Source organism: Oryctolagus cuniculus, chromosome 7 (genome assembly GCF_051225735.1).
Source record: "Oryctolagus cuniculus isolate XC-2025 breed Fujian yellow rabbit chromosome 7, ASM5122573v1, whole genome shotgun sequence".
NCBI classification, from domain to species: domain Eukaryota; kingdom Metazoa; phylum Chordata; class Mammalia; order Lagomorpha; family Leporidae; genus Oryctolagus; species Oryctolagus cuniculus.
The window spans coordinates 53,839,184-53,855,327 of record NC_142873.1 but is presented as its reverse complement, the minus strand read 5'-3'; the positions used below and the strand labels follow the sequence as shown (position 1 = coordinate 53,855,327).

General features: G+C 44.0%; 1 protein-coding gene across 1 annotated transcript in view; it reads right to left on the bottom strand.

Annotated features, from left to right (window-relative positions):
• Positions 1 to 16,144, bottom strand: part of VTCN1 (V-set domain containing T cell activation inhibitor 1) — a 64,558-nt gene that overhangs the window by 9,237 nt on the left and 39,177 nt on the right. The window contains exons 3-4 of the mRNA XM_002715400.6: positions 2,048 to 2,395; positions 750 to 1,028 (exon numbers count right to left, since the gene is read on the bottom strand). Coding sequence (XP_002715446.3) covers positions 750 to 1,028; positions 2,048 to 2,395 — 627 coding nt within the window. The remainder of the gene's footprint in view (positions 1 to 749; positions 1,029 to 2,047; positions 2,396 to 16,144) is intronic.

Here is a 16,144-nt window from a genome sequence, read left to right as displayed (position 1 = left end):
GGATGGAAGACCTCTCTCTCTGCCTCTACCTCTCTCTGTAACTCTGTCTTTCAAATAAATAAAATGAATCTTGTTTTAAAAAAGGTCAGAATTTGGTCTATGCATTTTCCTGACTCTAGCTCAACCTTAGGTTTTGTGTAGTAGCACACTGTAGGCAAACTAGGGTGGTGGCCCTGTCAGCCAGTTCTCAGCAGAGTGCTGGGAAAGCAGCTCCTTGTAGAGCATTCACATTCATCTGGGGCCAGTATTAGTGGGGTCACAAGTCAGTTCCAGGATTGTTGAATAAAGTCAGAGCCCAGACTTTTAATCTTCAGATTCAAAACCTCAAAGGCAGGTTAGAGCCAAGCCAGTGGGATGGTGGCGGAAAACTTAGGATATAGTATAGCGACTGAATATATCAAATATGTCAAGTAATCACCATTTCTCCGCTGTTACACAAAAGTCGTACCAGGGAGTTAGACAGAGCCTCGGGATCCTAAACACTGCTTTCCAGGAAACCCGTTGGTGAGAAGGTGCCGGAGATGAAGCCTAATCGCCATGGCTGACTTTTGTGACATGGATGTTGTTTTGTGCTTGGCCTGCTCTTAGGTAATGCAGCCTCAGCTGGAATTGTGACTCAGGTCTCAGGGAAGAGGACTCCTGTGGTTTTTGTGCCCTGGTACTGGGACATAACATGTTTCTCAAAGGAACTGGACCTTGATATTCTCTCCCCTTAATAAAGCCATGCACAAAAGCCTGGAGGGACCCACCTGTGACTTTGATATCCCCGGTGGCTTTGGCGATGTCATTTTCGATCATACAGGAGTACGTGTTGTTGACTGTGACGTTGTAGAGCACAGACACAACCTTCATTGTCACATTCTCCGAGTTCAGCTCAAAGCTAGTGTTGGAGACTTCTGAGAAGTTGGCACCCTGGTCCACTTGGGATGCCCAGACCACTGTGGGCTGGGGGAACCAGCGAGGAGCCTCACATCGCAAGCTCTCTGAACTGGCATTATAGTCCACATTTACCTCTGGCATGCTGAAGGCTGCAAGGTCAAAAGTCAAAAGGGCAGATGTCAAGGTCAGACAGATAAGACAAGATAGCATTTGAAGTGCTAGGTCTTAAAAATCACAGTCATTCCCACCATTAGAAGTGACTCAGTACCTCCCTGGGGAGGAATCTGTGTGAAGTCCATTGTGTTGTAGACACAAACAATGATTTGCTTATTGCTATGCATCACAACCCTTTGGCCAGAATCACAAACTCCAAGTATTTAAGTTCTAGGTATATTATTGCTACAACAGATCACTTTCTCTAAGTAAGAGAAGGTCCCATGATCCAAAAAAACCTTATCCCTCAGGGAAATGGAGCATTTTCTTAGGAACCCGTGAAATCTTCCAGATTTTATGTATTTTTCGGCCTGGTGGATAAATTTAGGGTGAAGAGGGAGAAGAAGAAGAAAGAAACAAATGGCATTCTCCTGTCACCCACAGAGATTCCATACATAGAATTTACACAAAGAGATGTAAATTCAGAAAACATGTGTTCAGCTACGTTGGCAAGGAAGGGTGGATTTCATGGTGGAGAGGTATTCATGAGTTCACAGGACAAGACTGCTTTGGCCAGTTCCCTAGGAACTTCTCCTGGAATGGATTACACTGGATTGACTCAGGAGTCTGGAGATTCTGGTTGCAGACTTGGGCCCGGGCCTCCTTGGCATAGAAACGTTCCAGCCCAGATAGGCTTTCCTTACTAGTAGCACCAGGTGCTACCATAAAAGAGACTACATTTATTTCGGTAAAATATCTGTGAAGAACACACACATAAGTTTTGAAGTGGCAATAAACTAGAACAACAGATTTTAAGTCTTAACATGATGGCAGACTACTTTTGGAGTTGAAGTGGATCCTGGGCATAAACAGCAAGATGGCTGCTTACAGAATTGCAAAGGTCTTTGCCTGATACTGGTCTTTCATGAACTCAACATATTTCATTAGCAACTCCTGCTCTTTCGCCTCAAATATCTTTCGGTACGTTCTTTCCCTTCCCTTGAAAGGAACTCACCTCCAGTTTTATACTCAAGGTTGGCATTCCCTTTGCCTTTAGAAGTGATGATGTAACACTTGTAGGTGCCAGCATCTGTGAGTTGCACATTTTTCAGCCTCAAAGAGGCATTGCCAACTATCACTTGATCTGTAAACACTGCTGTCCGGCCTCGGAACATCTCATCCTGGTCTGACAGGTCATCTTTGCCTTCTTTGAACTCATGGACCAAGCCTACAACACCTTCCTTCAGCCACTGGATCACAATATCAGAAAGTCTGATGTCGGGTTCAAAAGTACAGCTCAGGATTCCATCCTCACCAATGTTCCCGGCCGAGGTGAGAGTAGTGACTGTGATGGAGTGTCTCCCTGAAATTCAAGAAGCAAGAGTCAATGCCAAGGGCAGATTTGGGACTTCTACAACCAAACCATTCATTGGTAAAAGCCAAATGGAGACTTTTAGGATAAATTAGAAACAGAAGCACAGGTGAGGCATTTCAAAAAAGACAACAAGAATTGAAGAGAAGGAAGACAACATCGTGTTATCTACATTGATCTGCCCTTCACCTTTGCTTTGGTGAGACCAAGAAACCTAAACCTTGAGGTTGAAAGATGAGAATTCAAATCTTGGCTTTGTCACTTTATAGCTATGTCATCCTGCATAAGTCGTGTTACCTTTCTGGGCTTCAGAAAAATAGAGGCAAAAATATCTGTCTTACCTACCTGAAGGGGCTCTTGTGAGGGGTAAGTCAAGTGGAAGTGAACTTGACTTGCAAACTGTAATTACACATGTAAGTTATTGTTAGTCTTACTTAACCAGAAGTGGCACAGAAGTGAAACCGCATGTTAACTGAATGAAGCTAGTAACTATGCAGGATGTTAAATTATAAATGTTGCTACTTTTTTTCTCCACTTGAATGATGAAGAAAATAAGGCATGGAGAATACCAGGAATTTGCTCAAGGTTACAATTCTAGCTATGGCATAGTGGAGAATAGCATGAATTTTGTTGATTTTTGCTCACGGTAGAGGCTACACCCTCCTTTCTGAACATATTACCAGGAGAAATATTAATTATGGGACCAGCTGTACACAACTGCATTTTCTTCACTTTCCTGGGTTATAGCCCAGTCAGGGAAAGATCCACCAGCTGTTCTTTGTGCACTGGAGGCGGATCAGGACGCCTTTAATTTGCTGAGTATTCCTGAGAGACTTCTTCTGTGCTCTGGATGTGAAGCTAAGGAGAGGATGGCCATGGAGTGGTGGAGCAGACAAAGCGAAGTGTGGGAGAGAGATCATGAAAGAGGAAGATGGGGCGAGTTCTCCACGCCAAGAGCTGGCTTGGATCCCGAGTGTGCTCAGATCTAGTTCTTGTCTCACTCTGCATGTTCTTTAAGCAAACACCTAACATTAAAATGGCCTGCACGTCGGTGCCACGGCTCACTAGGCTAATCCTCCGCCTGCGGCGCTGGAACCCCAGGTTCTAGTCCTGGTTGGGGCGCCAGATTCTGCCCGGTTGCTCCTCTTCCAGTCCAGCTCTCTGCTGTGGCCCGGGAGTGCAGTGGAGGATGGCCCAAGTGCTTGGGCCCTGCACCCACATGGGAGACCAGGAGAAGCACCTGGTTCCTGGCTTCAGATTAGCGCAGCATGCTGGCCATAGCGGCCATTTGGGGGTGAACCAGCGGAAGGAAGACCTTTCTCTCTGTCTCTCTCACTAACTCTGCCTGTCAAAAAAATAAAAATAAATAAATAAATTAAAAAATTAAAATGGCCTGCACAAGCCCCTCTGCCTTATAGACGTAAAAGCCCAGCATGATGTGTCCTGAGCACTTCTCAGTTTCCTTATTGGTATTCCTGTCTTTCACCTTTGCCTCCATCGGTCCCCTTTTCACGCATTAATCTGACAGGTAGACCTTATTACAGTGCATTCATAACATGTCTGTTCTCTAATGGCCAATCTTCCATGGTTCTTCAGGGCTGTGAGATGACTTTCCCATTTGCTAGCGTGGTCATCAGAACCAAACACCGCCTACCATGCAGTAAATGCTCCACGGGTACTTGCTGCTACCGTGGCAGCCTTGTTTCCCACTTGATCCTTTCATAATCCATTCTGTCTGTTTCTAGCAAATGATGTGTTGATTTTCTGCCCTTGATAATCTGTCATCTCTCTAAACAAAGCAAACATTTTCTTTCCAGATGTCAGAAATAAACATTATGAATGTAGGGATGTCCTTGGCTTTTCTCTTCTTCCAGCCCATTAGATTTGGAATTGTTTAGTTGCCTGCAAAATCTTCATAAAGTAGATGAGGGTAATGATTGGGCGACTGAATTGTAAAAGCTAAGCTAGATTTATTTTCACTAGAAAGAACAGAGGGGTTTTGACGGGAGAAAAATTAAAGCAGCAAAAGAAGCAGAGGAAGCAAAAACATGTGCATAGATCGGGGTGGGAAGATGTTTTGGAGGCTTGAGAAAGTGGGACGAGAGACTTCGGGAGCTGCTGCCATGCATGGCCATTCACGTGGGAAATTGAGAGAGAAATTATGAGAGGACAGTTTGAAGTTTGTGCTGCCTAATATGAATGTACTACACCCCCATCTCCTGTCCAGGCGTCTTCTTGAACAATGCTTTAAGGATTCAGTTTGCATTTCAATGATTTTCATTTGACAGACCCATATCCAGGGCCTCCCCGGCTGGCATGAGTCATTCAAGTACGCTCCCCGCTCATCTTGCATCAACATTTCATAGTGCCCTCCTCTCCTGTCTCCAAATTCTACTTAGATTTGAGTCTGCTCAGATGGCAGCCCTCCCAAGAAATCTTCTTTTAATCTGCCAAAAAAAAATTTTGTAGATTCTCTCTTTATTCTTCTTCAACACTTTCTTTGGCCTTAATTATAGCAGCTGTCTCCCTCTACCTTGCCTCTAGTCCAGATCTGGCAGTAATTTGCGAGTTTTTCAAGGGCAGAGATTGTCTTAATCATACCTTAAGTCTTACAGTGGCAAGTGCTATGTTCCTGTAGGAAAAACACGATTTACTGAGTGCATGAATAAATGGAGAAATGGAAATCAGGAAAGTCAAAGCACTGTTTGAGATAACCTATTCAAAATGGTTGTAGGAGTAAGGAACATTTGGCAGAATTACCACATCTAAATTTTGGAGAAATGAGAGCCAGTGAAAAAGAAGGCAATAAAAATACACAGAGATTCTCAATAAAATCATGGAGAAAATGTAACTACATTAGAGCAAGAGTAGACTTGATTATAGTTTATAAAGTGCCATTGAAGTTGAATTGAGAAATTACTTTTCAGAAAAAAATACATGATTAGCATAATATATAGAGAGAATGAAATGGTAATGACATATTTTAGTTCAGTAATTGTGTCACTGAGATAATTTGAAAGTGTTGGCCTTGAGCCCATAGGTAGGGAATCCATTGAAATATCTCCTAGAGACCTTAATGGTTAAAAGCAGGCAGCTGTGGAGTGCCCCAGGGACCTGCTGCAGGTTCTAATCATTTAAGGTTGCATTGATGATGTGGCAGATGGAATGAGTGTAATGTCAATTAAATCCTCCTCCCTCCACATATCAAGTACGGAGGAGTAATAAAAGCCAGGGAGATCTGAGACCATGAGTACCTTGCCATTGCTCTGCAACCAGAACATAGTCAGTCAATACTCATTTGTTAAGTGAATCAGTGAGAATTAAAAGTGGCAAAATGTAATTTAATTTACAAGCAACAACATGCAACTATTATTTCTCACAGCAATAACGTTGGAGCTGGCGTTGTAGTGCACGGGGTTAAACCATTGCCTGTGACACTAGCATCCCATATTGCAGCACTGGTTTGAGTCCTGGCTGCTCTGCTTCCGATCCAGCTCCCTGCTAATGTGGGAAAGAAGCAGAAGATGACCCAAGTGCTTGGGCTGCTGTCACCCACGTGGGAAGCCTGGATGGACTTCCTGGCTCCTGGCATAGGCCAATGCCATCCTCAACCAGACATTGTGGCCATTTGATGAGTGAATCAGTGAGTGAAAGATCTCTCTCTCTCTCTCTTCTCAACTCTGCCTTTTAAATAAATAAAATAAATCTTTAACAACAAAAGAATAAATCTATATTCCAACCTGCAAACAAATGTTGGCTCAAAGAGCATTATAGAGTCTGGCCTGAGAGGAATCCAGACCAGCTCACCCCCAGAGCCTCTTGTGTGGTCTGATGGGCCTGAGCACGAAAGGAGCCCGTGCAGATGGGTTACAGGCAGCCATCAGTTGATCCGGGATTCTATGAGACAGCCACAGATTTTAAGTGCTTCGTTGGCCTCTAAGGATGACCACAGTTCTGGTGTCTGTGCGTGAAGAAAGTGGGGCGGGGGTGTCAAAGGGGAGCAAGTTGAACTCAGAGCAGCTCTGCTTTCACACGCAGTGCGTGCTATTCGATTGGCCGTCAGTAGTAGAAATGGGACTCTCTTGGAAACTGGGGTGCAGATGACACAAAGCAAGGATTCTTTGCAGGAATTACAGCTCAGTTCTGGAAAAGGAGCTTTCCTTTGAAATGACTCAGACCTGTACATTCCAGTCCCACAGAGAGCACCCTAGATGCCTTCAGTGTGGCACTCCGCATCTGCTGAAACCCAGCTGTCCAGATGTGCCCACAGGTGGAAACACAAGGCTTAAGCCGGTACCCATGTGGCCTGGATGGCACCTGTGGGCACCACTCTTGCCAAAGAAGAGGGTGGGGCTGGGAGTAGCCCTACCTCCATGTTGGAAGAAATCGGAAAGAAGGCAAACCGGGTCAGATAGAGGAGCAACGTAAGGAAGCAGCAGGGCACAGTGTTCGAGCACATGGCACAGGTGTCGGTGTCAGGCTGTCCAGGCCCAAGGCCCAGCTCTGCTGCTTACTGGCCATGTGACCCTGGTCAAGTTGCTGACACTTTTATTCTCTAATTTTTTCATCTGTAAAATAAGAATGTTCCCTTAGAGGGTCCCTGAAAGGACTAAATCATTCAGTGCTGGTGAAGTGTTAATGAAGTACCTAATGATCTATGTGAAACCTTAAATCAGTGTTATTTGTAACCATTATTGATTAGAATCATTTGGAACACTTGTCGATCAGAGCCCCAGGAAGTAAGGAAAGGAGCGTATTATTAAGTGCTTTCCCAATGGTGACTCATTTCAAACCATGAGGGGTAAGACCCAATGTACTCACTTTATGAATGAGGAAAAAGAGGTTGGTTTGCCTAACGCCCTGTATCTAGCAAGTAGTGGAGCCAGGATCACACCAGCCTTGTCAGCACTAAGCCTATGCTCTTTTATCACATTTTGCTGACTCTTGGGGCTAGATTGAGATATGTAGTCAGTCCACTTCATTTAAAAATAAAATCAATTACACACTAGCACATAGTGTAAGGTCAATAGCAGTTACTTTTCTCAAATGACTACATTTGTTTATTTGTTTGTAATATCAATGCTTTTCAAACAGTCTGAGCAATGCTCCTGTTTTGGTGTCATAAGCACATTCAGGCTTGTCCGGTGTCCAGATGGAGAGGATTAGGGGACAGTGCCCTGTGGCTTCCTGCCCTGAACTCCCTGCCTTCAGAGGAGACCAGGACATCGTGCAGCTCCCAGGGGTGCAATATTATTCCATGAATGATACCAAAGGACACCCAGGAAGTGTCAGACCTGAGACTGGAGTGTCTCTGATCCTTCAGGTCTTCCACGCTACAGAGCTGTTCAGAGTCTCCCAGGGAGTGGCCTAAGCCCGTCGGGGGTCTTTCTGCTACATCTTCCTTCTCAAGGGATCATCCACAACGGCTATCCTCTAACAAGGGGCCAGGGGAGCCCCCAACCTCTCTTCTGAACAATTAATTTTGAATGCATCTCATGTTCTATGGGGTCCATATTTGGAATTGAATGGCTATGAGAGGTAGCAAATATAATATTAAGAGAATCATGAAGAAAATACCTTTTTTTCTGTATTTGGAAATATTTTCAACACTTTATAAGCTGTGGTCTCAGGAATAATGCCTGCAGGGCAAACCAGGGAACACTGTTCTCAGCCATGACTCCGAGTGAATATTATCTTGGTATAGGGAGTGTAGGTTCTAGAAACAAATTCCTAGGACTCGAGGCACAATCATGCTTGCTTGCTGTGTTTGACTTTACACAAGTGTATCACCCAGGCACAGTAACACTATCTACCTCCTATTTGTTGTGCATAGTGAATGGTGTATATGCATATAATATATGCAGTCACAGAACAGTGAGGTACGTGAAGAGAGAATTCAGAAGGTATCATCATTATCACCATCACTTAAATGATACTTGCTTAATTTCAATGTTTTGTATATTAAACCAGCTAACATTTTATTGAATTTAAGTGTGATAATTGCTCTCTTGTAAAGGTTTTGATCCTTCAATAGAGGCAATTAAAATATCCAACTAAGTGGTATTAAATTAATAAACAGCCCATTTTATCCAAAATAAATAGCTTTCACCCTGTGAAACGGGAAGGAGGCAGAATTGCTCTTTGTTGGTGATAATGTTTTAAATCATTGATAGTTCTGTGTTGAGTAGGTTGTAACTGCATTCTATTTATTCACAACTCCATGCATCCCTCCATTTGTTCTTTGAAAAACACTTAACGAGTGCCCTCTGCATTGGAGGAAGTGAGCTCAGGACTTGAGGTCACTAGCATTACTTGAGGTTGCTATAGCAACAGGAAAAGGTGTAAGTAACACAGCGAAGCTGTTACAATGTGAAAATTCCTGCCAGGGTAGTCAAGGCTACTAACAATCAAAAGAGAAACAACTTTTTCTAAGGATTCTGATCTCAAGTCTGTTAGCCCTAGGCCCAAAAAGGTTAGCCATCAAGATTTGGATTAAAGGTCAAAACGAGGACATAATAATTCAGGGTGATGTATGATAAGGAAGAGATTAAATTATAGTTGAGAAAGAGTTAAACCTTAGAGAGGAAAGTATCAAAATGTGCCTTAGCATTAATATTTTTTTTAAAGATTTATTTATTTATTTGAGAGGCAGAGTTAGAGAGAAAGAGGTCTTTGATCCATTGGTTCACTCCTCAAATGGCTACAAGGGCCAGAGCTGGGCCAATCCAAAGCCAGGAGACTCTTCTGGATTACCCACGTGGGTACATGGGCCCAAGGACTTGGGCCATCTTCCACTGCTTTCCCAGATGCATTAGCAGAGAGCTGGATTGGAACTGGAGCAGCCAGGACTCGAACTGGCGCCTATATGGGATGCCAGCTCTGCAGATGGTGGCTTAACTCACTGCACCACAGTGCCAGTCCCAGAATTAATATCTTTAAAAGTTATTCCAAAACACTTGTATTCTTGGTCAATATTTTATTTTCTTATAAAAATACATATTTGTACATGCACAAATATGTTTCTGAATGTGTCTTTATATATGCCCGTACTAAAGTACAACATACATCCATAAAAATCCACTCATGCTAACTGTACAACCTGAAGAGTTCGCATAACTTCACCCCATGAAGCCACAACCTACAGCAAGAAACGGAACAGTCCCTCCCTCCGAGTTCCCTCATCCCTTCCTCATTGCTACCCCTCACCCTTCCCCAGGGATCATAACCATTATTCTACCTTTTAACAACACAGGTTTATTGGCATATTTTTAAAAATTCTGATTTATTTATTTATTTGAAAGGCAGAGAGAGAGAGAGAGAGAGAGAGAGATCTTTTATCTGCTGGTTCACTTCCCAAATAACTGCAATAGCCCGGGCTGGGCCAGGCTGAGGCCAGGAGCCAGGAATCCAATCTGGGTTTCCCAAGTGGGTGGCAGGGACCCAAGTGCTTGGTCCATCATTGTTGCCTCCCAGGATGTGTATTAGCAGGAAGCTGGAACTGGGAATGGAGCCAGGACTTGAACCCAGGTACTCCAATATGAGATGCAGGCATCCCAAGCAGTGCCTTAACTAACAGGTCAAGCACCTGTCCCCATTCACTTGTTTTTAAGTTGTATATACGTGGTCTCATGCAGAATTTACTCTTTTGTGCTGGCTTTGTCCCTCAACCTTGTGTTTCTAATAGGAAAATGTACTTAGTTGAGGTCAGCGTTGCAGCACAGCAGGTTAAGCCACCACCTGGGAAGCTGGCATCTCATATGAGCACCAGTTCAAATCCCGGCTGCTCCACTTCTGATCTAGCTCCCTTCTAATGAGCGTGGGAGGGCAGTGAATAATGGCCCTAGTGCTTGGCCCCTGTCACTCGTATAAGAGACCCAGATGAAGTTCTAGATTCCTGGCTCTGGCCTGGCCCAGCCCCGATAGTTACAGTCATCTGGGAGTGAACCAGAAGATGGGGAGCTCGCTTGCTCGCTCGCTCTCTCTCTCTTGCTCTCTTTCTGTAACTATGCCTTTCAAATAAATAAATAAATCTTTAAAAAGAATGTACTCAGTCTCCTCAGTCAGCAGGAACTAGAAACCACCGGATTCCACACCTTCCAGTGCTTGGGAGGACACGGAGTCTCTCACGCACTTCCGCTGAGGCGCAAACGCTAAGTTACTCTGGGACACTGAATGGCAGTGTCTCCTGAAAGCTAGCTATTGGCAGCCTGGCCAGACACTCCTTTGTGAAGTACGTGTTTAAGGTAAGATATTAGAAAAGAATTAAAAGACAGCCAAACAAAGCAGAAAGAGGGAACATCAATGAAGATAAAAGAATTAGTAAAAGGAAAGCAAATGAAAGAAAGTAGAAATAAACCGAAAGTACCGTAGGAGGGTACTTCAAAAACTGAGAGGAGGGGGTGAGCATTTGGTATGGTCGTGAAGATTCCTGAGCCCATATTGGAGTGCCTGGTTCAAGTTCTGGCTCTCTTCCCGATCCCAGCTTCCTGCTCATGCAGACCTGAGAGGGAGTGGTGTTGGCTTAAGTTCCTGCCACCCACAGGAGAGACCTAGACTGAGTTGCCATCTTGTGGCTTAGGCCTGGCCCAGCCCCAGCCATTGGGGTCATTAGGTCAGTAAGCCAGAGGATGGCAGACTTCTCTGTCTGTCTCTCTTTCTCTGCCTCTCAAATGGAAAAAAAAAACTGTGGAAAAAAGGAATTGAAAGACAAGTTTGGTGCAGAACTTTGAAATTCATGCAGTTTCTTCATAATACACATTTTCAGTAACTTTTTGAAGACCCCATGTATGGATGGCTTTAAAATGTTTTGCACCAAAATAAAATTATCTTTGAAGCAATGTTTCATTTATGTATTTGAGAAACAGAGAAAGAGAGTCCACTGGTTTACTCCCCAAATGCTCACAAAGGCTGGGGGACAGAAGCCAGGTCTCCCTCATGGGTGGCAAGAACCCACCTACTTGAGGCCATCACCACTGTTAGGGTTTGCATTAGCTGGAAGCTAGAATCAGAAGACAGAGCCTGGTATTGAACCCAGGTACTCTGATGTAGGACGTGGGCATCCTAACTGGCATTTTAACCACTAGGCCAAATGTCCTCCCATCTTTCCTTTTTTTTTTAACGATTTATTTATTTATTTGAAAGTCAGAGTTACACAGAGAGAGAAGGAGAGGCAGAGAGAAAGAGACAGAGAGACAGAGACAGAGAGGTCTTCCATCCGGTGGTTCACTCCCCAATTGGCCACTATGGCCAGAGCTGCACCTATCTGAAGCCAGAAGCCAGGAACTTCTTCTGGGTCTCTCATGTAGGTGCAGGGGCCCAAGGAGTTGGGCTATCTTCTATTGCTTTTCCAGGCCATAGCAGAGAGCTGGATTGAAAGTGGAGCAGCCGGGACATGGACTGGCGCCCATATGGGATGCTGGCACTGCAGGTGGCAGCTTTACCTGCTACGCCACAGTGCCAGCCCTGTCTGCCCCTATCTTTTAATCCCACTTTTTCACAAACAGTTTAAAGTACTCTCATAAAACTAATACTATCTGCAGCCTTGTTAAAATGACTTTAAGGAGGGGCAAGATTAGAAATTAGAGGAGCTAAAATGGCAAATGAAAATAAAATTAATTATAAAAGGCTATTATAGTGAATTTGGAATTCATCATAATTCATTTGGAATTTATAATTCTTTGAGAATTATAAAAGGCTATTAGAATTCACTCTAGTGAAGCTGGAAACAAACTCATGTACGAATACTTGATTCATGACAATGATGGCTCAGGGACAGAAGTGGGATGGGGGTGGGGAGTGTTTTTTTTTTTTGTAATTTTTATTCAATGAATGCATTTTTACATAGATACAACTTTAGGAATATAGTGGTTCTTTCCCCCATACCACCACCGCCCCCCCCCCCAGCTCCCATCCCACCTCCCTCTCCCTCTCCCTCTCCTATCTCCTTCATTATGGTTCATTTTTAGTATGACTTTATACACAGAGGACCAACTCCATGCTAATCATAGACTTCAACAATTTGCACCCATGCACACACACAGCATATAGAGTACAATTTGGGGAGAGAATTTGCAGTCGATTCTCATATTACAATTCAATAGGGACAGAGGTCCTACATGGGGAGCAAGTGCACAGTGACTACTGTTGTTCCTTTAACAATTAACACTCCTTTTTATGACATCAGTGATCATCCGAGGCTCTTGCCATGGGCTGCCAAGGCTATGGGAGCCTTTTGTGACCATAGACTCCATCAGTATTTGGACACAACCATAAGCAAAGTGAATGTTCTCTCCTCCCTTCAGAGAAGAGTGTCTCCTTTGATGACCCTTTCTTTCCTCTGAGATCTCACAGAGATCCTCCATGTAGGATATTTTTTTTTTTTTTTGTCACAGAGTCTTGGCTTTCCATGCCTGAAATGCTCTTTCAGGCCTTTCAGTCTGACCAGGAAGCCTTGAGGGTTGATTCTGAGGTCAGAGTGTTATTTACCGCAAATGTCATTCTAGGAGTGCTGTGTGGACTGCTTCTGACGTTGGTCCTTCTTTCCTTTTTAATTCTATTATTTTTACTGGGTACTTGACATTATTTATATCATCGCTTTTAAACTTAGACTGAGCTATCTGTTGCCTTTAACATTTAAGATGATCATTTTAACAGTGAAGATGGCATCTATACCACCGATGCTTATGGGTCTGGAGCCCCGTGACTAGTTCCTAGGCTGTGTCCTTAGAGGTGAGTCTGCATGACTGTATGCAGTACTAGACTGTTTTACAGTTATAGACTACCTCCTCCATCTCTTATTCCCCCTCTTACTTTTAACTGGGATCTTTTTCCAATTGCCTTAAAGTACATATAATTAACTCTGTGTTACATAGAGAGTTCAGCATATAGTATGAAAAAGAGAAATGAAAGAGAATGAAAGAAAACAGAGAAAAAGAAAACAAAAAGGATACACGTAGTAAAAAGTAACAATGGTAAACTGTCCCTCCACAATCAGGTCACAATCAGGTAAAGGACTCTTGAAGACACTGATTCTTTTTTTTTTTTTTTTTTTTTTTTTTTTTTTTTTTTTTGACAGGCAGAGTGGACAGTGAGAGAGAGACAGAGAGAAAGGTCTTCCTTTGCAGTTGGTTCACCCTCCAATGGCTGCCGAGGCCTGGCGTGCTGCGGCCGGTGCACCACGCTGATCCGATGGCAGGAGCCAGGTACTTCTCCTGGTCTCCCATGGGGTGCAGGGCCCAAGCACTTGGGCCATCCTCCACTGCACTCCCTGGCCACAGCAGAGAGCTAGCCTGGAAGAGGGGCAACTGGGACAGAATCTGGCGCCCTGACCGGGACTAGAACCTGGTGTGCTGGCACCGCAAGGTGGAGGATCAGCCTAGTGAGCCACGGCGCCGGCCTGAAGACATTGATTCTAAAAGTGACAATTTCACTTCTATAGCTTTCATTTTAGGTGCACTATTAATTCTCCCAAATCAGGGAGAACATATGGTGTTTGTCTCTTTGGGTCTGGGTTATTTTACTAAGTATGAGGTTTTCCAGCTTGCTCCATTTTGTTGCAAAGGACTGGATTTCATCCTTTTTTACTGCTGTGTGGTATTTCGTAGTGTACATATCCCACAATTTCTTTTTCCAGTCTTTGGTTGATGGACATTCAGGTTGCTTCCATGTCTTAGCTATTGTGAATTGAGCTGCAATAAACATGGAGGTGCAGATAGTTCTTTTGTTTACTGATTTCATTTCCCTTGGGTAAATTCCCAGTAGTGGGATGGCTGGATTCAGATTTCTGGGTCTCTCCATACTGTTTTCCACAGTGGCTTTACCAGTTTACATTCCCACCAAAGTGGGTTAGGGTGCCCTTTTCCCCACATCCTCTCCAGCATTTGATATCCACTTGTAAAGTATGAAGCGAGACCCCTACCTTGCACCGTATACAAAAATCCACTCAAAATGGATTAAAGATCTAAATCTATGCCACAACACCATCAAATTAATCGAGAGCATAGGGGAAACCCTTCAAGACATTGGCACAGACAAAGAATTCCTGGAAAAGACCTCAGGGGCACAGGCAGTCAAAGTCAAGATGAATTGGGATTTCCTCAAATTGAGAAGTTTCTGCACAGCAAAAGAAACAGTCAGGAAAGTGAAGAGGCAACGGACAGAATGGGAGAAATTATTTGCAAACTACACAACTGATAAAGGATTAATAAAGGACTAATAAAGGATTAATAACCAGAATCTATGAAGTGATCAAGAAACTCCACAGTAACAAAACAAACAACCCAATAAAAAGATGGGCCAAGGACCTTAACAGGCATTTTTCAAAAGAGGAAATCCAAATAGCCAACAGACACATGAGAAAATGCTCAGGATCAGCCATCAGGGAAATGCAAATCAAAACCACAATGAAGTTTCACCTCTCCCCAGTTAGAGTGGCCCTCAAACAGAAATCAACAAACAACAAATGCTGGGGAGTGTTTTTAAAAAATGGAGCTGGGTCTACTGGACAGCCACACAGAAAGAACAAATCTTGACCCTTGTACCATGCATAAAATTAAATTTTAGAACATTTGTGTACATAAACATGAGAGGTTACACAGCAAAGCTTCTCCAAGGCAACCTAGAACATCCTTATGACCTGGGCTAGGCAAAGATTTCTTAAGGAAAAGTTCCAAGTATAAGGGAAAGGATTGCTACTTTGGACTATGTTAAAATTAAGAACTTCTGATTCCTGAAAGAAATCAAGAGAGTGAAAAGGCAAGAGAGAGTAGATCTGGTGATACATATAACCAAGTTTAAGCCAGAATATATAAAGAATTTCCATGAATCAAGAGGAAAACGACAGATACAGGCACACCTTATTTTATCATGCTTTTCACATATTGCGTTTGGTTTTTTTTTTCTTTTTTTATTTTTTATTTTTTTTATTTTTTGACAGGCAGAGTGGACAGTGAGAGAGAGAGACAGAGAGAAAGGTCTTCTCTTGCCGTTGGTTCACCCTCCAATGGCCGCCGCGGCCGCCGCGCTGCGGCCGGCGCACCACGCTGATCCGATGGCAGGAGCCAGGAGCCAGGTGCTTTTCCTGGTCTCCCATGGGGTGCAGGGCCCAAACACCTGGGCCATCCTCCACTGCACTCCCGGGCCACAGCAGAGAGCTGGCCTGGAAGAGGGGCAACCGGGACAGAATCCGGTGCCCCGACCAGGACTAGAACCCGGTGTGCCGGCGCCGCTAGGCGGAGGATTAGCCTAGTGAGCCGCAGCGCCGGCCCGGTTTTTTTTTTTCTAATTGAAGATTTGTGGAGCAGATAAGTAGATTTCCCATGTAGGTGAAAGAAGGAGATACCATCCAGGACTTTCATAGCAGGAGAGGAGGTCAGTGCCTGGCTTCACAGCTGCAAAGGCTGACCTTCCCGCCAGGAGCTAAGGCATCTGGTCACTTCAGGTTGAAGTAATAATCATTTACCATTCCCCAAACCCTACGGCCCTACTCTACCTGTGCTTTATAGAGGGGGGACAAAAGCTGGGTGACAGCACATCTGTTTACAGTATGGTTCACAGGGTATTTTCAACCCACTGTTGAGACCCAACACGCAAGACAACAAAGACTCCTTTCCAGATGTTACTGCCCACGGACAAGGCACCTGGTCACCTAAGAGCACCGAGGCCGTACAAGGAAGCTAACACAGCATCCATTGTGCTGCAGCCCATGGACCAAGAATTTCCACTTTCAAGTCACATTAGTTA